Raw genomic sequence first — 27289 nt, forward strand, 5'->3', positions numbered from 1 at the left:
CACCATGCAATGGGCAGCTGCCAGCACTCTCTTTGCTGTCCACCACACAAGTCCTGCAATGACTACTGAATTTTTTCTTTCCTCTCAATCTTTTCTACTGGGCGTTGTCTTTGCAACACCAAACACTTCACACACCCTAATGAACTCCAGCATCCTTCCCATGGACCACAGGGAGAGCTGGGAACACAAAAGAGGGACCCAGGCAGCCAGGGTGCCAAGCGAGAGCTTAGGAGGGGTTTGTGCCACTGTGTCAAGGCAGGGAAGAGCTTTCCTCCACTCACAGTTTGCATCTCTGAAACTACTTGGAAAGGTAGGCAAAAATGTTCCTCCTTCTAGAAGATAGCTAACAGGGTACCTGCCGTCCCTGTCTTCTCTGCAGTTATTCTCCCAGGAAGCATCAAACCAGGATTTAAACCCCTTCTGCTGAAGATATTTAACACTAGGGAACATGCCTTAAGCCACTAGGGTATATGACATCCCAAGATGAGTCGGTGCTCTGAATCACAACACTGAAGCTGTGTTATTTTTTCTAAAATAAGAATGGATCATTGAGACAGCAAGACAACCTGTCTGGCCCGCTGGCCCAGTAGTCTTGGCAATCCTTGAAAAGGAGGAAAATCACAGCTATAGCATCTGATGCACCAGTCACTCAGCCTAACATAATGCAGTGTTTGGTGGACACCCCACAACAGACACTGTGTGAGGATCGTCTCCCCACCAAGGGCTGAAGCTGCCCACCCTGCTCCCCCTTGTACTGTGCACACACTCATGAGTCAGCAGTTCATTTGGACAGCTTGCATGAATATCACTGCCTTTTAAGTCTATTCCATGGCAATTACTCCCTATGAAATAAAGCTAAACTTTACTGACGTTTTCTCTGCTCCATAGGCAAAATGACTCGTCCAGGTACATTTAATTTTGTGTTAAATACACCAACAGAAACATTCACTTTCAACAACAGACAATACTGCATGTATGACTTTTGAAGTGATCTCGGAGCTCAAGGTTTAAATTTCTAGGGATGCTCATTCTTTGGATGCATTTACATTCCGGATGGAGTAAAAACTTATCCCAGGCATGATGGGTTTCTTGATGATGGAACTCATATTTTGAGGTAAAAATCATTGTCCTGGTGATTAACAGTGATAAGCTGAGACTTGTAGTATCTGTCAGTATCTGTAGTATCTGTCAGTGAAACTGCATCATGCCCTCATGATTTCCTGTGCTGTCGGAGGGCTAGATGTCAAATGGGCACAGCTTTGACCAGTGGATGCAGCGCTGTGCTGGAAGACACCTGGGACATAATCTGCCCCAAAAAGTCAGATTGTCTTTGGAAGCGGTGGACGCTAGAGATGATATATACCCATGTGGCCTCACCCTCTCATTTACTATGCTGGGGACTTGCCTGCCAGCTGGCATGCATAACACCCAGACCTGCAGCTCCCCCTGCCCAGTCCCTGTGTCTGGGCATTGGGACATTTTCCTCACCCAAACCACAGGTGCACAGATGGGGTGACATCGAACCCACACAGGGATAAGAAGTCCTTCACTCTCCTTCTAGCACTGCACAAAGGCCAGCTGGCAATGGAATACACATGAATTTAAAGATGGCAAAGAACGGATGAGGCAGGACCTTAAAGAATTTTATTTCTGGACATCCTCCTCCGGACTTTTAATGCATTTCTTCCTTTGCTTCTTGCAGCAGACTGCTCTGTATGCTACTGTAATCCCCCTCACCCCCAAAGAACAAAACAAGATGCTGAGATGGAGGAAACTGCCTATCTTGCTTTTACTAATTTTGGCTTTTCATCCTCCCTTTTGTTCATTCATTTTCCGGTTTCATAAATCTCAAATGGAACCACTCCTCCTCCCTCCCTTTCAGCCCAACCTTTCTCCCATGGCATTTAGAAGCAAAGGATGGAAATCACCTCCAACACTACTGCCAATGCCATTACCCGTGGGGATCCCCAACCCCAGAAAACAGCTATCCTGTTTCCTCCATTAGGGGTGAGACCTCTCTCAGCTGACTTCAGATACCTGTGGTAGGGGCATCTATACCTGAGCTTCTCACTCCACTCTCCTGGCTGAGGTCATGGAGAAAAATGGGCACTGGAAGGTACTGTATATCCCACGTAAGGCAGATGCCTCAGATGATGTGCCTTTTCTTACTGACTACAGGTGCTCACACTGGGGTAGAGAAAATCCACCCCAGCAGAGGTAACACCCTTAAATAGCCTGTCCAGACCACTTCAAAAGTGCTTTAAGCCTAAGACTCCTGTGCACGGCTAGCCAGTTAAAGCCTTACCATAGGACCACACTGTACCTCACTCTGTATGTTAAAAATGTGATACTGACACAAACCAAGGGTGGCGTTCATCTTCTCAGTTTGAGACATCTGCTGTGCAGACTTGTATATCTGCGACAGTCATTTACACTTTCTGCATAGTTAGTAGACAGAAAAAGACATTTCCATAGCACAGTTTATCTCCTCCTAAAGCAGACGATTAAAACAAGCCAGATGAATCACCTTCTCCAAGTGCTTGTTTCTCTCCACCAGCTCTAAACAGTCTGGGGCGACAAGCTCAGAAGTAGGTGTCTCCGGTGTAGGTGTCTGATGGTGGGTGAGACGAGTCCCACCTCTCCACGGCTGCTGTCAGGAGCAGAGACTAAAGCCACGGCAGACAGCACCGGTAGGCTCAGACCTGGGCCCTGCCGCACAAACATATTCAGCTGTCAGCAATGAACTGCTTTAGCTGTTGCCACCTAGTCTGCAAACGAGTGAAAGAACTATTACAAAAGTGCTGGGTGCCCTTGCCAACCCTTCAGAGTGGGAAAGTGACCCTCACAGACTAAGGTCCTGCCTACTGGGGACTGGAGCATGTGCCTAATGATAATGCACAACTCCGCCAGCTTCTCCAGGCTATGAATGTGCTTCAGCGTAAGCATATTCTTAAACAGCTCTTTAAATCAGGCTTCTGGAAAAAAAAATCTGACAAAAGGAAGAATCCTCACAGGTCTCTGTGACAATTACAAATGAGCCATCCACACGGCATTTCCATTTTGCCAGCCTCTCAAACGTTTCGTAGCTGCTTGGGCACTGCACAGAACAAGTTTGTAACACTTTGTTTCTGTGAAATAACAAAACAGAAGAAACAGAAATAGGAGAGAAGGATCTCAGGCAAGTCCTGCAGGACAGCACCTGACCCTCAGCGTGGTAAGAGCTGTAGAAACCCATGACATGCAGGGCAATTAGAACTGGACACTACACAAGGTATATTCTCACAACCTTGAATGCTGTGTGAGTTCTTGACCCGGTAATTACTACACAGAGAGATCAGTGGGAGACTGTTAGTTCCACCACAATTACTTACCAGTTACAAAACATACCTAAGAACACACACAATGAATTCTGGTGGTTGTTTCCTGGACATATGATACTATTTGCCTCAGTAGCAGACTCCCAAACTCCTCAAACTGTTTTTATCCCATTGCTGTCTACCACACTAGCTATGCATTATTTAGCTGTCCAGTATTTTTGAGCTAAGCTGTTAAAAAATAGCTGAGGTATCATCCTGTGAAGAGAAGATGAAGTGCCAAATCCACAGTGATTTACATCTCTAATTGCTGCTGTAGTTGTCTAAATCTGAAATTATATTTATTCAGATACATTGCCTGGGCATTTTCTTCACAGTTGGTCAGGTTAAAGGGGGAGGTCTTAGGGACTCCTCTGTTACCTGGCAAATCACCCAGTAGCTAGTGCAGCTTTCTCATGCCATCGTCTGTGATGACCCCTCCTTTCACAGGTCAGCCTGATAGTTGGTTTTAAGGAACTGTTAATACTTCATTTCGGAAGCCTGTAATCTCCGTGTATCATCCCTTCCAAAGGCTTAGGTCTCTGCTGCACAGAACAGTAATGAGAACATGCACAGCCTAACTTCTGCATCAAGGGACATTCCCTCCTCCAAAATAGCTTTAGCTTTGCCACAGCTGCTTACACCAGCTGCGTCCTCCTCCCAGCCCCACTAGAGCCAAAGAACCTGTTCCTGGGCATGCCTAAGCACCATGACTCCTAAGCAGGTTTGTGCTTCTCTTACCCAGACCCTGTCAGGATTCAAAGACACATTTGAGAGTTTCCATCTCTCATTTGAAGACTCATCTCAAAGAAATATTTCAATTCTGTATCTAAACTAGTCATTGGGACAAGGCCTAGAGCTTCACTTTTTCTCCTCTGCGCAAATGACCTCCTCACTTCATGCTTTCTCAGTAGATAAGGATGTTTTCCATTCTGAGCAGACCAGCTTTGCTGATATCTGGGCTCCCCTGGCCTTGGAAGGCCTGCAGACTAGGGCACCCACTTGGGCACATGGGATCTCTGCTCCTTCTAGCACAGGGGGTGGGAGGCTGCTCTGCGCACTGAGCTACTGAAGAGGAGCACACACTCCACCTCCACTTTTTGAAGGAAAGGGCTCAGCCACTTAGCTGCCAACTCAACTCTGGAACAGAGTTGTAAGTGCTAGAGAGAGTGAGCAATAGTGAGGAACAGGCATCTTAGCACGGCATAAAGCACAGGACTGCTCGGCATCACCTACCGGGCAAGCTAGATGATTCACCCTGCAGCCTCACTGGTGTCCCTTGACAGGGGTCAACAGGCACATTGATAAAGGAGATGCACTTTCTCTTTCTAGGTTTTTAAGAGGCTTCTGCCAAAATCCCACTCCAAAGGGCCTTACAGAAAACAAGCAGCCAGGGAAGGTGCTGGAATGCATAAGAGGCTCAGTGCAAGATAGGAAACCAGTGAGGAGTAAATACAGCAATGTGGTCTGCTGTGGCACCTGCGCTCTTCACCACAACCATAGTTAACGTGAGCAAGGGGGTGAGCGGTGAGGTGACAAAGTTTCCTAACGACACGAGGTTAGGCAGGTCAGCAGGGGCAAGGACCAGCTGCAAGGGATGACAGGCTATGTGACTAGGTCATAAATCAGCAGATGGAGAAGTGTGCCGATAAAGAGGTGCAGGTGGGAGTAAACAATTCACATACTGCGCACGCAGCGATGGCAATTGCCACCAGGGATCCTGAGCCCTTCACAGGCTGCTCCACAAAAGGGCAAGTCAGTGTTCAGGAGCAGCCAGAAAAGCAAAATAACTGCCAAAAAATTACTAGGAACAAAGCAGAAAACAGAGAAAAAAAATTTGTTTCTTACATCTGGGGAAACTGCAGCTGTCAGCACACCCCCACACTGTGAGAGGAGCATCTCAGGCTAGAAAATATACCTTCCCGATCAATTCCACTGAGCTGGAGACGGGACCAGACGGACCTTTGGTTGGGCTCCATATGGTGGCTGCGCGTGTGATTTTTGAGGAAATTGCTCTTGGGTTCCTATGGGGAAGCTGTGGGTCCCCATGGGTGGCTGGCGGATGGGACTGCAAGGACTTTGTGTTTGTCTGTGCACATTTCCCCAGCTTTCCAACCATGGTTGGTGCTGAAGGTCTAACAGACCAGTGTTGTATTTTTTAATGAATACCAATTAATGATTTGTAATTTAAAAAATGACAAACCCCTAAAACCTTTTATTAAATCAGGTTTTAAAATGAAAATATTTGGTGAAAATGGCATTGCACATATGGATTTTTAGACGCTTTTTGGGAAACAAAGTTTAAAGCACTTTCTTTAAATACTTTGCTTTTACAGGAACAGATAAAAATAATTTTACTTAATTTGATCATGGAATGGCATGACTAAATTAAGAATAAATCAATACAGCAGGTAGTTTTAAAATCCACAGTAGAGGCTATTTTAAAGAACAAAACCAGGGTATTAACCTATTAGGTCAGAAGGTCTGAATTTGCTTGAGGCTACAGAATAAGGGATGTAGGCATCTGGAAATGGGGACAAATGCATGAACACAGATTCAAAGCAAGATGAATGCAGTCTGAGTTCAGACCCTCTTTTGCTACTGGAATTCATAACATAAATTAACTAATTATACAAAATGAAGTGCTACGATAATCTATGCAGGATATTCAAACTTATCTGACCATCTCACCTTAATTTCAATAGAGTAGGAAATACGTCTGTTGGCTCACAGGCAATCAAGAGGATTCTCCTGTCCTGATACCACCAGACCATCCCTATAGCTTAACCTGTACCAAATAGGCACAAGTGTCTTGTAACAAGTATTCCCAAATGCTGAAGTATTATTCACAGATACAGCATTTTCTATCACTAATGGTTATAATGTATTAATCCCTGTTTTATCCTGTGCTAAACATTATACCTAAGCTTACTAAGAGCTAGAATTAAATAATCTGCACATATTTGTTGAATATACACTAAATTTTCCTCCTTAGCATATGTATTTCTTTCTTCTTCTGTCAAATACTCCAGCAAGGCTCCCTGCAAAATGTATATTCTAATTCCTGTTACTGATACAGAGACAGCTGAAAAATTATCAACTCCATACTGCAGCCATTTGAACTTTAATCCATTTAATTTATCTTCAGAGGCAACTGCTTAGAAATTCTATTAAAAGTGCTGCACTTGAATGGGCCTCATTAAAATATGATATTCCATATTGTGGGGTGGGGAGTTCCCCTAAATACCGTCCTTTTTATTATTAGTCAGCATGCATGACTGGAGGCCAGAGTGAAAATGTAAGATAATGGGTGCTTATTACAGTATCAGCATTGTTGTACTGCAAAGTAACAGCCATAAAAACATGTAAAGAATAAACCTGATTATGAGATACATATTCTTGATAGCATGGAAAAAGAGAATTTTTTTTTTTCTCATTATTCTGCATTCCTTCCTTGAACAAAAACTGGGCTGAAGCTTACAGTGAGCTACCTGGTGAGGTCACCAGGAGTTTCACCACTGACTTTGAAGAGATCAGCATTTCTATGGAAGCAGAACTTCCATTACAACAAAAACAAGCTATGTCCAAAACTGTATTCTGGGCAAATTTTAATCAGAATCTGTGCAAATTTCACCCTGAACAAAGGTTTGAGAGATCATTGTTTGTTCTGGTGAAAAAAAATTGGATTCCCTGCAGGCAACTACTGTATTAATTAGCCAGGCATTTGAGTGCCACGTGTCTTTCTTGAGTAGTAGTTTTATCTCCAAGGGGATTCAAGTACTTATACTAGTATAAATAGCACATTTATATCAGTGTGTGTGTATATATATATATATATAGGTATTATATTGAGGTAAGTGAATTCATGCTAACTGTGGGGGCTATGCTAGCTGCATTTTGTCAAAAACAAGACGATGTTCTTTCTCCCTGATGGAGCTTTCCAAAATTCAGAGCTGCTTCGCTTTCAAGTAAACGCAGTTTTAGACAGAAGATTTCGCTATTGCCCATTGGTTTCTTGTATACGGAATTCTAACTCCAACTGATTGTTCTCTTAGAAGCTAAAGGGTTAACCTGCTATTGAACCTCAAACACAATACTTTTTTAGATCCTAAGTTCAGAACAAGATAGTTGGAGCATCTGTTCTCTGTCAACCAATAACCAGATATTAGAGTGGACCTGACATGGACTTGAGCATGCTCACAGTGGTTGGAGTAACATACATATATCCAGAGAAATCCCCACGTGATTTGCTGCTCAAGGATCTACCAGAAGAAAGAGGGTGCCTCCTCACCTCTCACCAGCAAGCTTAGCAAAAGCTGGGTCTCCTTTGATACCAAAGCTAGGTTTGGCTAGACCCATGTTGGCACCAAGGCACTTGGTATAACTCTGTGCACAAATACATTACATGCAAAAATTCTGCTTTCTATTTTCTCTCTGATACTTGCCTCTTCTGCTTTTCAGTGAGAAAGGCTTTCGCAGCCTGCTATTCCTCACTTGTTTCAGTCAGCTACAGAAGACAGACTCATGCCTTTTTCAGCCATAAATACAGTACCATCCTTGCTGAGACTTGCACTAGGGAATTTGAGGTGATTGTCAAACAGGCATTTCTAGATCATACTTCCTCACGTCTGAATTCTCCATGACTAAATTACGAGGATTACAGGGCTCACGCTTTTTTTATTATTTGAGGAGGTTTGGTGCCAGAAGTAGTGATATTGAGCAAAATGTATACCTATTACTTAAAGACGAGTCAACATATAACTTCTGTATAACCAAAGGGTGCTAGGTCCCATGGCAAAACTTATGCCTTGAGTAGGAGTCACAAAATTTCCAGGCTACATACTCCTGCGTTATGTCCAGGTAGAGTGGATCCAAGTTTCTGGAACTGGGCAGTTAATATCGGAGGTGGTACCTGGCTTCTCCAGTACATGCTGCCAACACACTTGGTAGGCAGCTCTGCATAAAAGCAAGCTGTCTCTCCACTGCTAAGAACACCTTGTTTCTTGCTGCCTTTGATCTTTTACTGCAGTGGCTGTCAGCAAAACTCAGTGAAGATTACGAAGTAAATCTACTCTTTTTTTGGACAGATTCCTGGTTCTGCTATCCAGGATGCTATCCAGGTCTGCAGTGGCATCTCATGGTTTATAATTAACGAAGACTAACTGGACTGTGGACTAAAGGTTGGTGATGGTACTCCAGCCAAGCAGAGGGAGCCGCTTCGTATATAAGCGACTGTGCTGTGCTGAGTATAATGTGCTAGGAAAGCTACAACATAAATAATGCTCTATATGAGGCTTATAACTGGGAAATTGCTGGGGAATACATGTTGAGCTATGATAGACATTTATGTTGAAATACTGGTCTTTTCTGAACTCTGGCTCTTATACTGGAGTGCTCCTATGCTACAAATCCTACTGTCTACAACTGTCAGCCATTAGGAAAGAGGGGCAACATTTCTGGCAGCCAAGGGGGCAAACCGCATCCTGGGGTGCATCAAACAGCGTCACCAGCCGGTCGAAAGAGGTGATGATCCGCTGTATTCAGTGTTGGTGCAGCCTCACCTGGAGTACTGCGTGCAGTTCTGGGCCCCACAATTTCAGAAGGATGAGAAGGTCCTTGAACATGTCCAGAGGAGGGCAACACAGCTGGGGAAAGGGCTGGAAGGGATGTCCTATGAGGAGAGGAGCAGCTGAGGACTTTGGGCTTGTCTAGCTTGGAGGGGAGGAGGCCGGGGGTGACCTCATTGCTCTCTGCAGCTCCCTGAGGAGGGCACGTGGAGAGGGAGGTGCTGAGCTCTTCTCCCTGGGATCCAGTGACAGGACACCATGGGAATGGTTCACAGCTGCACCTGGGGAGGCTTAGACTGTGGACATTAGGAAGTATTTCTTTACCGAGAGGGTGGTAAACCCTGGGACTGGCTTCCTAGAGAGGTGGTCGATGCCCCAGGGCTGTCAGTGTTTAAGAGGCGTTTGGACTATGCCCTTAACAACATGCTTTAACTTGGTGAGCCCTGAACTGGTCAGGTGGCTGGACTAGATGATTGTTGTAGGTCCCTTCCAACTGAAACAGTCTATGATCTATGATGCTCTAATCTTTTTACAAGAATTATAAAATGAAAATAGGAGACAATGAATGATGTATTCTGGTGACTTAATATTTATTTTTTACTAGTTGTTGTTCCAACTTCTCATGGAAGAGTTCTATAATTAAATAGACGGGTTAGTAATCTGCTTATTTTCTGAGAGCAAATGCCTAAATTGATTCAAGATGACTAGAAAATGCACCTTGCTTCATTCAGGGACAAGCAGGTGAAATGTAATGGCCTGTGATCTACAGAAGGTCTGAGAAGATGATCCAATGGGTGCTGTTATTAAATTCTGTCACTGTAAATGAAACTCTTGTTTGTCCATAGTCTGTACATATTGGCTCATTTCAGCCACTAAAGTAAGGAAGCTTAGATAAATCTTTAATAACTTATCTTTCTGCTTCATGATGCATTAAAGCTCCTGCTCTGGCATTAGTTTAGTAACATCAAAGTGGTCTCATTTTATTTTTGTATCATTTGGAGAGGGGACATACAGTGCAGAAGTAATGAGTCACCTCCAAGCCTATAGCTTATGAGTTTGCACAGGCGAGATGGTATACAAAATAACCAGTGGGACATGATCAAAGATGAGCTGGTGGGAATCTCCAGTGAGTAAGCCTAGCACAGCTGAGAATAGCTCATCTTGAGCCTGCTTAAAGCCTAAGAGAGCATGGTGCCATTTGGGAAGGGAGCAGGTGTTACACAAGAAGAAACTCCTTGTGTCTTTGGAACAAGATCTTTGATATCTGCTCAAATATGCTGTTGTGTTAACTGAAAATATTGCAAGGAATAGGAAAATTGGGCAAAAGTTGCCCTGGGGCAAAGCCAGAGTGTAATTACTGCCTTAACACTGCACTTAACACCCAGCACCCACAGTAAACACGGAAGAGGGTACTGCTTTTCCATCAGGGGAGTAAGTCCCATTGACTTTACCCTGTAATAACAGAGTGCATGCTGGCAGGTACCATGGAGAAGCAGACACACAGCAATTCATTCCAGTAGCTGCATGCAAACTTGTTACCATTACCTTCACCCCTAGATCATTCCCTCTATCCCAGCTCCAGTCAGGAGCGAGCAAAAGCTGCTACCACAACTATGGAGCAAGTACAAGGTGGGTTTGATGGTCTCTGCCCTGATCGTGAATGTTCACATCTAAGACTGCCTTCTGTGCAGGAAGACAGGCTGATCAAAAGTGGGCATTTTGCAAATTACACCCCGCAGAAGCCAGCACGCATTCCTCGCAAAGGCCACTTCAGTGGGGAAGCACACACAAACCCACAGCCCTGGCTGAGCCACCAAACCCCTGGCCTCTCCTGCTCTTCAGCTGCTTCTGTTTTCTAGAATGCACAAGCACTGCATATTTCTATAATGTACAGTTCTCACATAAAAAAGACCAACGGGCACAATTCTTGCTTCTACAAATGCTAACTCCTGGGTGAAATTTTCACAGGGTTTGTCCTAGTGCTCAGAGGACAAACAAGTGCTGCCTGACTACCAAAGCTTTTAGATGCCACCAGCAGAACACTGCTAGTAGTTACGCAGTATTTATCTGGATATATATTTATGCAGCGTGTCAGCTTATTTCCCAGAAAGAAAGTTTTAGTAGGAACCTGAAGTCATTGACTTCAGTACAAGAAGTTCTCTTGCACCTCTATCACATCCATTCGTGGCAGTGCCATCCCGCGGCCAGAATGCATGTGTGGGGAGGTTGAGGATCAATTAATATCTATTGTAAGCCTTTTCTTGCCTGCTCTGTGACAAGACGTGCTGCTTGTTTTTAGACAAGTTGCTTCATTCTGCAGTTTCTCAGCTGCCCCATCTGCAAAATGAGGATAATAAGGACCACATATCTTAAGGAAGCAGATTGCCACTCATGAAGGTTTTTGCTGTGCTTGGGATCTTCAGTGTGTGCTAAAGAAGTGAAAAAGATTTATTATTAAAGCTATTAATTGCTATTAAAGCTATGTGTTGATGCACTTATGATGAATTCCCTGCAGGCATGCAATATATTAAAGGCCAAATTAATTTCTCATTTGCACTTGTACAAATTCCCTGCAACTCCAGTGATGCAGATAAGGTTACTCCAGCTGAGCATGTGGCAGAATCTGGTTCCACCACAACTCAGTTTAGATATTTATGTGTAATAAATGAAAGCAGAGAGGTATCATTTGCATTGTAAGCAACTTCAAATATCACCAGTCACTCTTCCCAACAGAACAGTGCAGAGGAAACATGGTATATGGGGAGGCTGCAATACTAGTTCTTTGGTGCTGGAAACATGGGAATAAGTAGCTCTAGGTAGGGGATAATGAAGCGGAGGATGGGTTTTCTCTGGCAAGGTGATAGTCCTGCAGATCCTTGTGAAAGCTGATGTCACCTGCCTCTGGAAGACCCGAAGATGCAGAGTGGGGATGGAAATATTTACCTTCCCATGGAAGCAAAGTCAGTCCTCAAAGTACACTGTGCTTTCAGGTACAGGTATGGATGGAAACTGGTGAGAAAAACAACAACTGAGAGAGATGGACAAGCACAAAGCAGGCACCGAGTCTACCTTTCTCAAAATATTAAAGTGTATGTAATGGTACCAGGCACAGAAAACACATGGTATGGTTACCGCCTGCCTGAGTGATGCATGTAGATTCAGTTGTCTTGAAAAGTGCTGGTACAGCAGGCTCAGTGCATACTGATGATTCAATCTCTGAAATAATTTGAAACAGCAGTCACGCTTCTGAAGGCGCAAAAAGTCCTTATCTCCCTTTTAAAGCAAAGAAGCTGCTGCACCGACAGGAAAATAGAGGGAATGCTGGAAGGCTTTACAGCAATGCATATCAATGAAAGGCTCCTCTTGGCTAACTATCCTGGAGCGGAACACATTGCTAGTGGCTCTGCCAAAGATCCTTTAAATGCTTTGATGGTGGTTGATAGTGGAGAAAATAATCATAACTATGAATCAAAGGAGAGTTTTTTCTGTCTTGCTCCTGCAGTATTGGCTATGCCTTTGCAAGGGACTTGGGTACCAGAGAACTTTACGAAGGCAAGTCTTTGCCAGAGGACAGCAGCCAGACCAAGGCAAGCAAGCAGTCCACAGTATGCCACTGCCTTGCTTTATTTTTGCCTGTAACTACATCTTGGCTTTTTCACATGGCTCCAACCACCAGCTGGCAAAATTAGTCAATATTAGTCTGAAAAGAAACGTTGTCAACTGATTCGGAAAGAGAAGCTCTTAAACTAAGACAGTCTGTTTCATTAAAAGGAAGCAAACAGCAAAGGAAACTCTTAGCCTGCCTCTGTGCAACCTCTGGGCCCTATCATACACCATCAAGGCAATTTAGATTTTGCCATTGATGATAAAGGAAAAAAAGAACCTGAAGTGAAGAAGGAAAGGTCCAACTAGGTTAACGAAGTCCCTGGTGGGTGGCGATAGGGTATCTGAGAGCTGGTATGCAGAGCGGACATGGAAATGCTTGAAAGGATTCAATTTTATGGCACAGGGGAAGATTGCGCTGCTTCTGTTTCTATATAAGGCAGGTAATAAACTGTATTTGAACTGGTAGAAGAGGAATGAGATGACCCACATTTCAAAGCTGGAACTTGGTGGGTTATTATTATTTATGACTCATAAACCATGTGCAGTGCACCAAAAGAAAGGGAGACGTGTTCCCTGCCCAGAGAAGCTTCCAATGCAAACCTTGAGAGGAACACTCTACTGTGCACAAGGCTAACTCCAAGGGCTTTTTAAAATTCTAATTATAGTGCAATGAAGACCAGGTCTGCTCTTCTTTCGGTCAGAAAACTGAGATCCCTTTTCTACAGCAGGTGGTTTTTATGTTGGGGGAATGCAACCACTGTATTCTCCATGAACTGAAATAACAACCTTCAGGTACTCCTGAAGGTTCAGGTACTTTTACATGCTGATTTTAGTTCCTTTCCCCCTCTTGGGCATTGCTGCATTTTCTCACTTTCTCCTCCCCAGAGCTACTGCTACCTTTTTTTCTTTTCCTTTATTTGGTCCTCAGTTCTTCAATATTACTTTTTTTCTTCTTCATGAGCCTTCTATGGAGTCTCACATTAATATTTTGCCTCTTACTGTTCAGTCATTCCCTTTTTTGAGTTTTTCTTCCTCTTTGCCTCATCTTGCGTGGGCTCCTCTTCCTGACCTGCAACCTCCTTCGGTTCATCCTGCCTCTACATCACCCCCCCCATCTCACCTGCTTTGCCTCTCTAGGACATGGCCTACAGATCATATAACCAAGATCGCAGCTCCTCACCCCAAATGTCACCACTGGCTATGCCCAGAGCTACAGAGCTCTCTGGGAGACCCTCCTGAGCACATCACTGCCCTTTTCTGGGTCCTCAGCCATGGTCCCTGAAAGCCTCCAAAGGTCCCTGTGGTCCCTGAAGGTCTGCCAACCCACTACTGCTGTTGGGCTCCTCCTGATGTCCCTCCTGGCCATAGAGCCCCAACCCCACTGCTATCACGCAGCTGGATTGGCAACCAGAGGTGAGGGCTGTGTCCCTCCCATCGGGGGTCAAATCTGTCCAGCATCCTCCCTCCCTCCCTCCTGCCGGGGGTCTCGACTGGCAGGTAGTTGCCCAGGGGCTTGGGGGTCGCTGCCGGGAGCCCGAGGGGAGCTCCAGGAGAAGAGCTCTGCCTCTGGAGCCTGGGGGAGGAAAGAACCGGAGCAGAGCAGGGCGGGGGTGGACACCGGCGATGCCCGACGGCCGCGGGGGAGCTGCGCGACCCGTGGGCGGGCGCCGGGGGTCCCGCCGCCGTGCATCCCCCGGCACAGCACTCGGTCGCCCCGGAGCATCCCTTGCCGCGGTACCCAGTCTCCCCGGAGCATCCCCCGTGGCGGTACCCGCTGCTCTCGGAGCATCCCCCGTGGCGGTACCCCCGTCCCGCTCCCAGCGCCGTCGTTTACCTTCCACTTTGGTGAGGGTGAGGACGGGGCTGTTGCAGGCGCTCAGGGGGGCCACCCTGGCCGAGTGCTTCTTCATGGCGAGCCCGTCGCCGGCGGCAGCTCCCCGCCGCCCCGCAGCCTACATCCTGGCGCCTCCGGAGCCCTCCTCGGCGGCGCTCCCCCGGTAGAGGCTCCCGGCCCGCCGCCCTCTGCCGCAGCACCGGGCGGCGGCGGGGGCTGGGGCTCGCCCGCCCGCCCGCTGCCGCTCGGGGCTGCTGCAAACCCGACGTCACCGGCACGGCCCCCCCCGGCCGCCCGCCCCCAGGGCTCCCGGGGCCGCCCCCCGGGTCGAGGCGGGGGTGGCGCCCGGACGCCGCGGTGAGGGGCGCTGCCGAGCCCCCGGGCGGCCCCTGCCCCGCGCTCCGGCCTCGGAGCCCCAGTCGGCGGCGTGACTCGCTCCGGGGCCGCGGGCGCCTTCCCGGGCACCGCTCCGGCAGAGCGGGCGGGCAGCCCGGGCCGTAATGCGGCTGCGGACACCGCTCCGGCTCCCCGCTTTCGTGCCAGGGCTTCCCGGGGCGAGCCCGGCTCCCGGCCCCGGCGGCTGCTGCTGGCGCTGGGCGGCCGCCCCGCACGGAAGGGGCTCCTGCCTTTTCATGGTCTGCTTCGTTCCCTTCTCGCTGTCTCACGGGAGAGGATAATTCCCACTCTCCAAACCATTTTTTTTTTCTGCTGTTATTTGCCCGTATTAGTGCCCTCCTTCATCCTCCCTCAAGTCTGGTCACCATTCGGGGTCGATTTTCACCCGTGCCTTCAGTAATTTCTACCATCGTTTCCACAGCCTTTCTGTTCCTGCTGTGGCCTTTCTGAGAGGGAGACCAAAATTAGACACAGCATTCAAGATGAGGGCACACCATTGATTTATCAATAATATTCCAATACTTGCACCAGCCTACTCGACAGCCTTCTTAACACAGCTTACCAACTTCTTTTTGAGGCACGAAACAAAATACCTCTGTACCTACACACGAGTTAGATAAAATGTGGCATTTCACAACCAGATGCTGCTCGTATGTAGCAACTTGTTATGGTGGGTTTTTGCCCCACAAGTAATTTTAAGACCCCCAGTCATGACATACCAACAACGTGTGGTAGATTTACCCTTCTGTCGATATGCAGAAGTCTGGTGTTAATTAGCAAGGCTTAACGCAAGTGGGTCCAGGAGAGAACAGATTCTAATGAACAAACGTGAGACATGTAAAAAGATAATTATGTCGCTAAGAATATAAGCAAAGAAGCAGCTTTCACAAGATGCTGAACACGGTGAGCTCAGCGCCCGTTACTCCTAGCGACTTCTTCTGTGGGTATGAAAATAATTGGCACGTTCACCAGGTTCAGATACGAGATGCGTCAGCAAAGATGCAAATACTCAACATTTCTTAAGATTTGGTCAAATTAAAATGAGTGTACTTTGCAAACAAGACCGGGCAGCCATCAATACTCTACAAACATTCCAAAGTATTTGTTAATTATATAAACACTAGCTATTGAAAAGCAGCCCCGACAGACTGTTTCACAAACCGTGGGAAAGCACCACCTTACTTGTGCCGTCTGGACAGCTCTTATATATTTAAGAGGTGGGTCAAATCTGGACTGTTAGTTTGCACAGGTCTCATGTGGTGATCTGCAGCCTGATGAAGTCCAGGGGTGGTTTGCATTTCCTATGCCTCTTCCGTGTCAGTCTTTGGGATGAGCTTTATAAAAAAAATCATTAGGCTTCTTTCAAAGTGGTCCTTCTAGAGAGTATATTCATGTGCTTAGTGCTATAGACAACAAAAGCTCGGCTTGGTCAAATGAAAAAAACCCTGGCTTTCATGGTTATTTCCAGGCCTTCTTAGTAGAATTACCTGATCCATTCAGCTCCCTGCAATGTTACAGACCATAGGCATGTTGGGAACTGTGGGTCCATCTTTCACTGCACTATTTCATCTTGGGGTCCAATTAGCTTATCTTCGAAAGAAGATACATAAAAAGAGGCAGATCTCACCTCAGACGGTTCTGTCCATGAAATATTTTGCAGTGTTGCAGTGCCTTTTATCTGAGAATTTCAAAGCACGTTATAAAATGTTAATTCATTTTATACTGCCTCCGGGAAGAAACTTCAGGCTCACTGGTGGGTAAAATACAGCCATAGAATGTAAGTGACTCCCTCAGATTCAGATGACCAGGTAACATCAGTGAGGAGCAGAACCCAGATAACCCTGGCTGGCTTCTGCTCTGAGCTTAGCTTCCAGGATCATCGAGCCTCTGCTGTGTTAGCTTGAAACTACTAAATCAACATTTTACATCCAAATTTAACCTACTTTTCCTAGAGGTAAATGGCGGCACAAGGCAGGACAATCAGACTTCTCTACTGGCTTTATCTTGTAATCAATGGGATGTTCATAAGAACTAAAAGGATATTTACTAAAAAGTCTTTGTTGCTGGGCACTTCTACTCTTTCCTTTCTGCAAGGTTTACACTCTCTTATTTTTTAAAGGAAAGACACAGTAAGTACACTATTTTACATGGAGGATGGTGCTGCTCACCTGGAGAATCACGCTGAAAACAAGACTTTTTCTTTTTTTTTGATGGCATGTTATTCTAACTCTGCATATATTTAATATTGCACAATTTGCAGAGTTGTTAACATGTTTCAGGCTTGCAATGTTATTTTTTTAAGCCTAGAACTCCAAACGGCAATGGCTTGTATGGCAGTAACTACCTCCCGCGGCTGGCTGGACCTCTGCTTGCCTAGGTGAGGGTGGTGTCCCAGTGCGCTGCTTAGCAGAGACTGGTGCACCTCTGCCAGCTGGTGCTGCAAGAGAGCTGGGAGGCATCTAAGCCTTCAAACTTCCTGTCCTTCTTCCTCCCCTGACGATGCCTCGCATGCCCACAGCACTCAAGCCTCCTCTCCTCAGAGTTCAGTTTAGTCACCCCAGAGAAGCTTTCAAAGGCACCGAGGTCAATTAGTATCCAACTAAGACTGGTTTCAAACTGGGGATAGGACATCGAACCACCTGCGGGCTTTTGGAAATCTTTTGCCCAGTACGTGTGTGAAGTACAGCTAACTGGGGCTGATACAGCTCTGCTCGACCCTGATCCCAGAGCATTTTAACTCCATCAAGTCTCTGATTTCTCTTGCTGACCTTACGGGCACACACACTTACACCAGAGATCCACAGTAGGCCCCTGTCTTAGACTGTGCGTAAAAATATCAGCCACATATCACAATAACAAAAAGTTGTGTTTATTTCATGAAGGCTAGGGTGCCTGAGGACTGTATTCCAAGGGCTCTGCAGTGAGAGCTGCATTTGGCAGAAGGCTTGTTACTTTCTGTAACTTGCATCACGCTGCAGCCTCCCCCCCTCCCTAAGCCTTAACACATTTGCTGCTGGATTACATTTAATTTAATTTACAGTAAGTATCTTACAGTATAAGCAATGCAAAACTGATGCACTCAGTAAAATTTCAAGTGAAATTTATTGCTTTTTTCCTTCACAACACAATTCCCGTATTCAAGAGGCCAGGGAGGAGAAGCTGGGCTGCAGAGAGGCTTACAAATGTGGAGAGGAAACTCCCAAAGCTTGAAAACTGGACAAAGTAGACTGTCATCTCCGACCAAGAGCAAGGATGCTTTGTGTGAAAAAGGCAAGGCCGGACTAAAAAAGCAGGAGGAGATAGTCAGAATTTGCCCTGTTTGAAGAATTTGTAGAACTTGCAGTTTGATGGAACTGGTTTTGTGACAGTCAGTTACCCTTCTTCATTTTAGATTAAGAAATTATAGTCGTTGGGTTGGATTTTTTACGTATATATATGAGTGTGCTAACCCCCAGCATCATATTGCTTTTAAGCTCATGTATCATGATCACTTTTCTGAAAGGTTTCTTACTGACATAGAAAAGTAGATTGAAGACAAAACTAAATTCTCATAGTTATGTGTGCTACAACCTTTGACTTTTATCCTGTTAGGTAGTTTGTTTAATCAACATGAAACACACACCCAGTTGGTAACGTGCACAGTTGGTATTTTTCCAGTTCAGATATTTTTGTGTTTAGTGTACTTATTAATAGGACATTTATTAATTTAAGTGTTTGCCTTACCACTGAGGGCAATAATTGTTGTGCTTAGCAACCCTAAAGGAAATGGAGTGTGGACTTTTACTTGTGCAGCCAATTTCCTAATAGGCTCCATCTCATGCCAGAATGAATTCATCTGCCAGGAGTCAAATACATGCATGAAACCTACACTGCCCACAATCTGTCAGGAACAGATCATCCTTTCCTCTAGTTTATGTGAAGTTATTCGGTGAATATTCTCCACATATCGTTATTAGTGTGTTTGTGAGGAGCTTGTTCTACTTGAATGCTGTGTCAGTTTTGTTTGGATACCGTCTAATAACTTTCTAATTGGTTTTTGTTTCCCAACTAAAAAACCATGGATGTCAAAAGCACATTTCCAAACACACATAATAGCTATTTTGGAAGTGATGTTTGCTGTCCTGCAGTCATTCTGAAATCTGCATTTAGACGCGCTGTCTGGTGACCATCCACCACTATTCTGTTTGCACGCCTCCTGCATTCACAACCTCCTCTCAGAACAAATGCACATTTTTGTCAAATTTACATACAGTCTTTCTCTGCAATATTAGCCCAGCTGTAAGGATGACGTCTTTCCAATCTTCTCCATACCAAAACAGTTCAATTACTTTCAGTATCGTGTCTTGAATTCACAGAACAAGGCAGTGAAGGGAAGAGGAAGGATTAAACACCTTCTGGCTAGAGGTGTTCACCAGACTGCACTGAACAGAGACTGCTACAGAATTACTGCTATACCTGAATGCCTTCTCTTCAAATTTGATCAGATATGCAGTGATACAGATAACAGTCAAGTCTGAAGGGTCTGTAAAGTCTGCAGATTGTATATATGACCATATATCCACAGTTCCTAGACACAGATGCGAAGTCCTGGTAAGCATATCTTCCTCATATTTTTTTTAACCTGCTTATAACTGCTGTAAGCATTACTGGGGGAGACAGCACTGATGAAAGTTATTTCCAAATCTCATGAAATATTAACTGTTTCCAATATTTTCTGAGAGGCTCTCTTGGTTTTGTGCATGAAGAACAGCTGCATTTTAAATTATACCAGTGAATTCCACAAAATGTAAGAAAAAAAGCTAGTTTAAGTCTCAGAGTTTCAACACTGGGCTATATAACTTTAATTTTTAGACTTGTGCTTCAGGATTTTGACAGGAAACATTCATGTCTCAACCATGTTTTGGAAGGGAATCATTTTGTCAATTTTTATGTTACTCTGAATTTTAAAGAAAAGTTAATTCAGTGCCCATGGGCAGGTATGGAATTGTGGAGTTTTGTGAACCAAGCCTTACATTTACAAGGGAATCGGATGTTTGCCAATCTGCTTCAAACCTGTCTGACACTGCCGGGGGTCAAGGGCACAGTCTCAGTCTTCACTGTCTTTGGCAACACATGAAGTGAGCACTGGTATTAGCCCAGGACAATAATTCCTCAAAAACGGACATGCAGAAGAAATATGACAGAGACTATTCATTATCTGAAGGCCACTGGGTCTCCTACGACTAACAGTAGATTGAGGACAGGTGTTTAACAGTGAACGGCCCGTGAATACAATGCAAATTCACACGGTTCTTGTCACGATTACACGATACCCACGTAACTCCTTCAGTAGATTGGCTCTAAACCTTTGCCTCTCCACACGGACTTTTTAAGGGAACTGCCCATCTCTGGACCAGGTGGCTTAGGAACAACCCATCATGTGGCAACTGTTATTGTTCACTGAGGCCACCTGCAACATTTGCCTTTAGGAGCTGTAACCTCTAATGAAATACAGCAGTCAGACTACCTAAATATATAGCATTTCTTGATATTAGTGGTGGCAACACAGGAGAAACTGAAAAGGAATAAACCAGTAAAACACTTAAGATGCCCATTTGTCTTCCTGCATTTGTCATTCCCTGGGAACTCCATCAGGCTCAACAGTTTTGCCTGGTAGAAGCTGCTCTTCACTAGCTGCTCCTGACAACTCCACCAACCCTCCTTCTGTCTCTTGTCACTTTTTAGCCATTTCAAATGTTGATTCTCAAAACTAGCAGTTCCTTGTGCAGTTGTGGCTGGAGAAAGTAGTGTTCTCACATCCTAACAGCCTGGCAATTTTTCTAATGACCTTCCTGGGTTTATCAGGCAATTGCTTTTCCTTGCATATTTGCATACGGGACGCTGCCTAACTATGAGACCTTAATGACCCCGAAACATACAAAATACATCATTATGCTACCAATATCAACAATTCAGTAACAACTATTTCTTAACTTTCTCATTATCTAGGCTACATACACTATTAAAAATAACTGGGCATCACCTCTACATTGTTCACCACCAGCCCGCGCCCGGCCAGTCGTCCTTGCAAAGCACTGGATGTGAAGTGCATTTAAATGTGGTTGTGCATGTTTTCCGCCATCAGAAACAGCGTGTAAGCTGCGTTAAACCTCTACTGCTGTAACATTCCAGCTTAGGAGGACCTGACTCCTCTAGTAAAGACACAAAGGCCAAGAGACCACGTTTGGCAGTAGCTCATACTTCTAGCATTGTAAAAAAAAAATAGGTGAAAAAAAAATCTGAAGTTGGAACATATGAAAACAGAATTTAAAAATCTAAAACCTAAAACCAGGATTTAAAAAAATCTACTGTTCAGACTCCAGCTTAGAAAGAAAGAAAGAAGCTCAATCCATGAGGCAAGCTTTTGTCTTCAAAGAAGAAGTTCTTTCAGAATTGACTGAGTAAATAAGCATACCCTCCTGGCCTCAAACACACAAGCAGAGACCAGGAGAACTGAAGACAGAATCACATTTTTTTTCTCCTTCTCACCTGAATATTTACAGAACTCTGCGGTGCCCTCCCAAGTAGTATCAGGCAGGAAAGGAATAAAAAATGAGATGAAAAAGGAATATCCAAAGAACTCTCAGAATATAACAGTAAAGACACTTCCGAGCAAATATATTCTCTATTTCAAGCCACCCTTTTAATGGGCAGCGCGCTCTGGGATGAAAATCACGATGTCTGTCAAATTTAAGTTGTACTGCCAGCTGCTTGAGCCAAAGATTAGGTAGGATGTAAGTTCTCCCAGTGGCCTTTGAACCGGAGAGGGTTTCACCCTAAATAAATAAGTTGCCAGATTTTTGCCAGGAAGAAAATTGCTACCTATCTGAAATCCAAAGATGCGTAAGAGCCAGCAGGTCCTGACTGATTCCTGTGCTGCCCTTTTACCAGGAAGACTATTTTTAAACACTTTAAACAATTACATTTTTCCTGTTCTCCTGTGTATACTCTGCACTTTTCTTTCTTCTTACTTTTTATGTCAGTATTTCTTTTGTTCTTTTTTAATTTGTGTTGTCTTTTCCATTCCTCTTTCCTGTCTTTTCTTTGTCAAATTTCTCGCGGTGCTAATACAAAAAAGCTTCCAATATGAATGGAACGCCACATCCACTTAGAAAGTTACACAGACAGAAAAAAATATTCAACTGTGGATTCTTTTTTTTATTGTTTAATAGCCAGTACTGGGATTTTTGGAGGCATCCTAGACCTCACAATTTACAGCTTCAAAGTAGATTTTCTGTAGCTTTCCAGAAGCTGTGCACCTCTCAAGCTCTCCTACCCTTTGCTCTGTGATTTTAAGTTTCTGCCTGTGCACACTAACAGTGCTATGTCCAGAAGAATTCAAGACAAGGATGAAAAATAATGCCCTAGGCAAAGCCTCTCCCCAGATTTTCCAAGTCCGCCCTGCTTCCTTACAGAAGCTCCAAGCAAGGCCCAGCAGAGCAGGCTTCTGGGTTAATTCTTGGGAAGCAGCAAGTCAGACTCCTGGAAGCAATAGGCTGATTTTCCTGGGACCTTTCACTGAAATGCTTAAAGTAGCTGTGCTGAGTGCCCTCAGAGAGACCATTCAGTCTGGCACACTGAGTTCCTCCTTCAAGCACAGACTTTATTTAAAAGGCATTACACAGGATGAACTTTTTAGCACCAAGTGCTTTGTAATTATATCCTCCCCACCCTGCAATCCTAATCACTCCAGTCTCCCACTCTTGGAGAGGCTAACTGCTGCTTCTTGAGCCCTCTGGCTACTTCTCTCTTTTTTGGGGGCTTCTCTTCTTGCTTCTTTCAACTGCTGTTAAGGTAGATATCAATACTGTTGGGCCCCAGCTATTTTATTATAATACGAGACAACAATGTAAGCCTGCTTCCTAGAAGAATATCTTTCTTCAGATACTGGGAAAAGGCAGAGAATGCTTGAGTGGGAATGGCTATTATACAATTTAAATGCACCTACTGGTGTGTGCTACGAGCAGTGGCAGTGCGACCCTCCCACTCCATTTCAGGCTCTGCCATTATTGTGACACAGGGCGTGAGTTAAGTTTCTGCCACAAGTTACTCAAGGGTACGCTGGGACAGAACTTAGCTACTTCCTTAATGTGCTTTTATATATCTTTATGGAGTGAATGATTTTAACCTTGCAAGTGCATTGCTGAACAATACAATGTCAGGTAAACACGTACAGTACATGTATATTGCCTCATATCCATGGGAAACACCATGGAGAAAGTTTAAGTCCTTTGGGCTGCTTTAAGGCCATGCAAATTTTGATTAGAGAGCAGGGTTGAAGATGGGAAATGAGCTCAAGGTTGTGGCTGGGAAGTTAGGAGGGCTGCTCTGTCCCTTTGGGAAGGAGATACTTTATATGAAGGACCATGGAAACAGTCAGGAGATTCATAACAATGTAAAACTAGAATAATTCCACAGATTTCAGTGCAGCCATGTCAGATGAATGCCCAGGCAGCAAAGTATAATCTACTTCAAATATCTTGCACTGAATTCAGGCTTTTACTTAGACTATAACATTATCTTTGAAGCAGCCCTCAAAAAATGGTCATGAGACTGAGGAAAACTGGAAGTTTTTCCAACAGAAATATTTTGAATAAACAAGGCAGGTTTGCAACATTATATTCTCTATTGATTAATTTATTTAGCCTAAAATAAGCAAAAACTTGTGGTGTTTTTAATTCTTCAGATTGGAAATTCAGTGAATATCAGCTTAGCTCTAAAAAATTTCATACATTCTGACCAGATATTGACAAGATGGTCTAACAGATTGCCTTTGATTTCAGCAGACATAGGGGAACCACAGCCTGAGGGTCTGTGAAGGAAATCAGTAAAGGACCAGGGGAGAAAGTGATGGGTTCTCTTAGTCACTCTTGTGCTTCTCTCTATTTTTAGCTGGGACTATCCTATGGCACACAAATTTACTACAGAGGGAAATTTTTCACAGTGAGGACAGTCACCCATTGGAATAATCTCCCCAGGGAAGGGGTTGACTCGGCCACGTTGGACACCTTCAAGAGTCATCTGGACAGGGTGCTGGGCCAGCTTGTCAAGGCTGTGCTCTTCCCAGAAAGGTTGGACTAGATGGTCCCTGAGGTCCCTTCCCACCTGGGATTCTGTGATTCTTTTCCCCCCACCCACCCAGGCACAAGGTATGTGCCCTGTTTGTGGAGGTTCTGTATGATGCACAACCTTTATCCTTTGTCAGTTTGATTCCTGCCAACTTTTAGGAGTCTGCAATTTACGTATTGTTGCAAAAAGCAGAGATTTCTATAATTTTCCTTGGGATGTGAATGTCCATTAGTGCATCTCATCTGTTCTTCTCTTGCAGTACAAGAAGAAAGCAGGTATAATGGGCTCTTGCTGCCTCTTGCTAGCCAGTAATTGCTAAATCTGTACAGATTTGTTAAAACAGGCATGACGATTTTTTAAAATGTTGGAGTAGAAACTTCAAGTTTCATGCTTATGTGACAATGGCTGTGAGCACTGAAGATCCGTCATTCTCTGCTATAAGCTCTGTATTTTACACAATAACAAGACAGCTCTTTATAAAGACCTGCTGCTGCTTATCATTAATCCCTCAACTTCTAGACTGGATTTGTTTAATGCTTTTGGGGAATGAATCTGGATCATTAATTAACAGTACCAGGGATATCTGTAATAAGATTACGCACATGGTTTTATATTCCCATGACTCAGTCGATTTTCTTTTGAACTTCTTTTGAATGGGAACTTTGCCATTGCACTCAATGCACTCAACACTGGAACTGTCATTGCTGATAAAAAAGTAATAATAAAACAGCTAAAAAGGAAACTAAATTTAAGAAGTAGACAAATTATAAATATTAGCTTATAGAGTAGGAGGAGGGAGGATCATGGTAAGCTATGAATCCATAGGAAACCTAAAAGAGGGCAAAATATTAGGCAGAAATATCCAAGACAGAGAGAAAAGAGAGGACTAGCAGACAGGATAAGCCAAAGACAGATGGACAGTAGTTCAGGCAAGCATCAGAACACAAATACAAAATACTTGGAATCAGAAAAAAGGAGAACATTGGGTTAGTTCAGAAAAACTGAAGCATCTGCCTATTGTGAGGAAAGTCCATGTGGGCTTCAGGTAGAGCATGGGAATTCAGCAGACCCTCTTCCTCTCAGCTGGAGTGAAAACAGGCTACTAAAAGCACAGATTTCTATTACAAGGAGACTCCTTGTCCTATAATGTGTTGTTTGGGTTTAACATGTGTCCTAGTGCAAAGACACTTCCAACTTGTTCTATACCTGCAGTTTGATCCTTTCACCACGGCTACCAGGACAAATTCTCTGGAGAATCCAGCTGATTTGTATCCCTCCCGTCACAGAAAGCAAACCTGTCAGGTACACGGGAGTGTTCGCTGGATGGCACATGGATATGAAGTAGGCATAGTGGGGAGAAGACTGGCACTTCATCTGAGGGTCCCCTGGCTGGTACCCTATGGTCTTGGCACAACCCCGGGGGAACATAAGCTTCTGGTGTCACTTACAGTAGGATGAAGCATGCTCTGATCTTTGCTAGGAACTGGACAAATGCCTGGGTGATGGCAGGATAAGGGACCTGAGAGGAAGAGACAGCCTATCCATCTCCCTCTCAGCTGTACTAAACCTCCATTAGGCAGGCTCCAGACCCTGCACTGATGGCAGAATTATTCTCCCGAGATCTGGAACGATGAAACTTCCCCCCTGGAATGGCTGTTTGGGCTCCTCTTCCCTCTCTTACTCCCAGCAGATGCAGGTCTGGATTTCAGGTTAAATTTCCACTGAACTATGAAGCAGCAAGAAAGCAGATTTATATCCTGCATATTATTTCCACCAGCATTCCCCCAAGTGTACATAAAACATTACTATAATTCTGTCCTAGGGTTCTGTTGATATTAACAAATCACTTGAATTTTGCTCTAAGTAATTAAAATTACAAGTACCTTTTATTGCAGTTACAGACAGGAGGCAAATGCGGCTGGGGCCTTGTTATTCGGATATGCGTAATAATTCAGGCAGCAGCATATATTTCTTCAACTGCTTTTCTTTCATAGAACAGTCTAAAGCCTTCAGCAATGCCACACAGTTCCTCAAAGCTTCAAAACATAAATCTAAGCCCTATACCACCTAATGCAAATAAATAGCACAAACACCAAGCAATTTTTTCCTATGAACTATGTATAAAACACGTTGCAAGTAACATACAGCTGTTTCATGCAGTAACTCACTGAAATACATAACTCTTCAGTGTCAATTTAAACCTGGCTTGGGTACTAGCATTTCTTGGGCAAAATGTAAAACAAAATGAGTATTTCTCATGGAGATCTAAAAAATAAAGCTTTAGATTGAGTTCAGGCTCTCTGGCTCTTTCAGACATCTCTAGGAATAAGCCAGCGCTTCATCAGAAATAAATAGAAGACTTGCTGTTTGCTCAGTCTTTCCCCCACTAATGGCATTTCTCCAGGATTGACTTTCTAGAGAGGACTAAAACAACAAACGCATAAAGAAAAGAAGGGCAAATCAGTAAGCAAATGTGTTTACAGGAGACTGGAAGGTTATAAGACCTCCCAGGCCCCATTCGCTGGAGCCTTTAATCACCGTATAGGGCATAGCTAGTGCATTTAAAGGAACTTTAGGAACCTTAATTGAAAAAACATATATACTCCCCAGGGTACAAGACTGTATATAGGAATTGACAAGCTTTTTCTTGGTTTCTTTTTCCCATCAAAAAGCTTATCTTGTGCACTTTTCCAGATTGTTCGGATGAACAAGGAAGGTTGTGAGTAAAGAAGCAGTATCATGCCTGGAAGGCTTGCGTGAGATGGATGAAAGAATCAAAACACAGCTTTAAATCTACAGGGAGCTAAGACCACTGCATGACTAAGCTTGAGATAAGTTCTTGCCAGTCAAACAGCAGGAAAGATGCTTGGTTTTGTTAAGCAGAAACTCAGAATAGTTTTTTTCATCCCAACTTTTAAGAATTACTCATATAATCACTGAGTAAAATAAGGTCATAGAAGGCGTATCTGTGGGAGACATTTTTTTGAATGATACTTTTGTGTCTGACAAAGCAAACAGGGCATCAGCTGAAGATAACAACCCAAAGGCAGAAGACAGGCAGAAGCATACAGAACTTGCATACAGTGCAATTAAGGTTACAGAAAGGGAGGACATGAAATACTAACAAGGCAAAATGTGGGAGTGCAAGTTGGCTTTGCTGAGATAAACGCAACAGAGCTCAGCCCAAAACAGCATCCAAACAGATACACACAGACAGCCTGCATCCATTTCATTATTTTAGGAGCGTAAAGATTTCCTTGAAAATTACTTTAAAAACTAAGCATGTGTTTGCTGTCTGGACAGGATCCAGCCATGGATCCCTTAGGCCAATCTCTTTCCACTAACTGCAGAAGCACTCCAGGGAAACCCCCCAAACTACAGCTCTAACTTTTAGAGGAATACGTTCAGATGAAACGTGGGCCTTA

The 27289-nt window shown here is 44.3% G+C and overlaps 1 protein-coding gene across 3 annotated transcripts in view; it reads right to left on the reverse strand.

The window, feature by feature from the left end:
* The window catches only part of SLC35F3 (solute carrier family 35 member F3), a 200211-nt gene that overhangs the window by 55311 nt on the left and 117611 nt on the right, over positions 1-27289 (reverse strand). Inside the window, exon 1 of one of the 3 annotated variants that reach the window (XM_075089475.1) lies at positions 14361-14593. The exons of the other annotated variants lie outside the window; for them this stretch is intronic. Within the exon in view, the coding sequence (XP_074945576.1) occupies positions 14361-14436 (76 nt within the window). The 5' untranslated portion in view covers positions 14437-14593. Of the gene's footprint in view, positions 1-14360; positions 14594-27289 lie in introns of those variants that run through there. 3 annotated transcript variants of the gene reach the window in all.

The sequence above is a fragment of the Phalacrocorax aristotelis genome, chromosome 3 (assembly GCF_949628215.1).
Source record: "Phalacrocorax aristotelis chromosome 3, bGulAri2.1, whole genome shotgun sequence".
Lineage (NCBI taxonomy): Eukaryota > Metazoa > Chordata > Aves > Suliformes > Phalacrocoracidae > Phalacrocorax > Phalacrocorax aristotelis.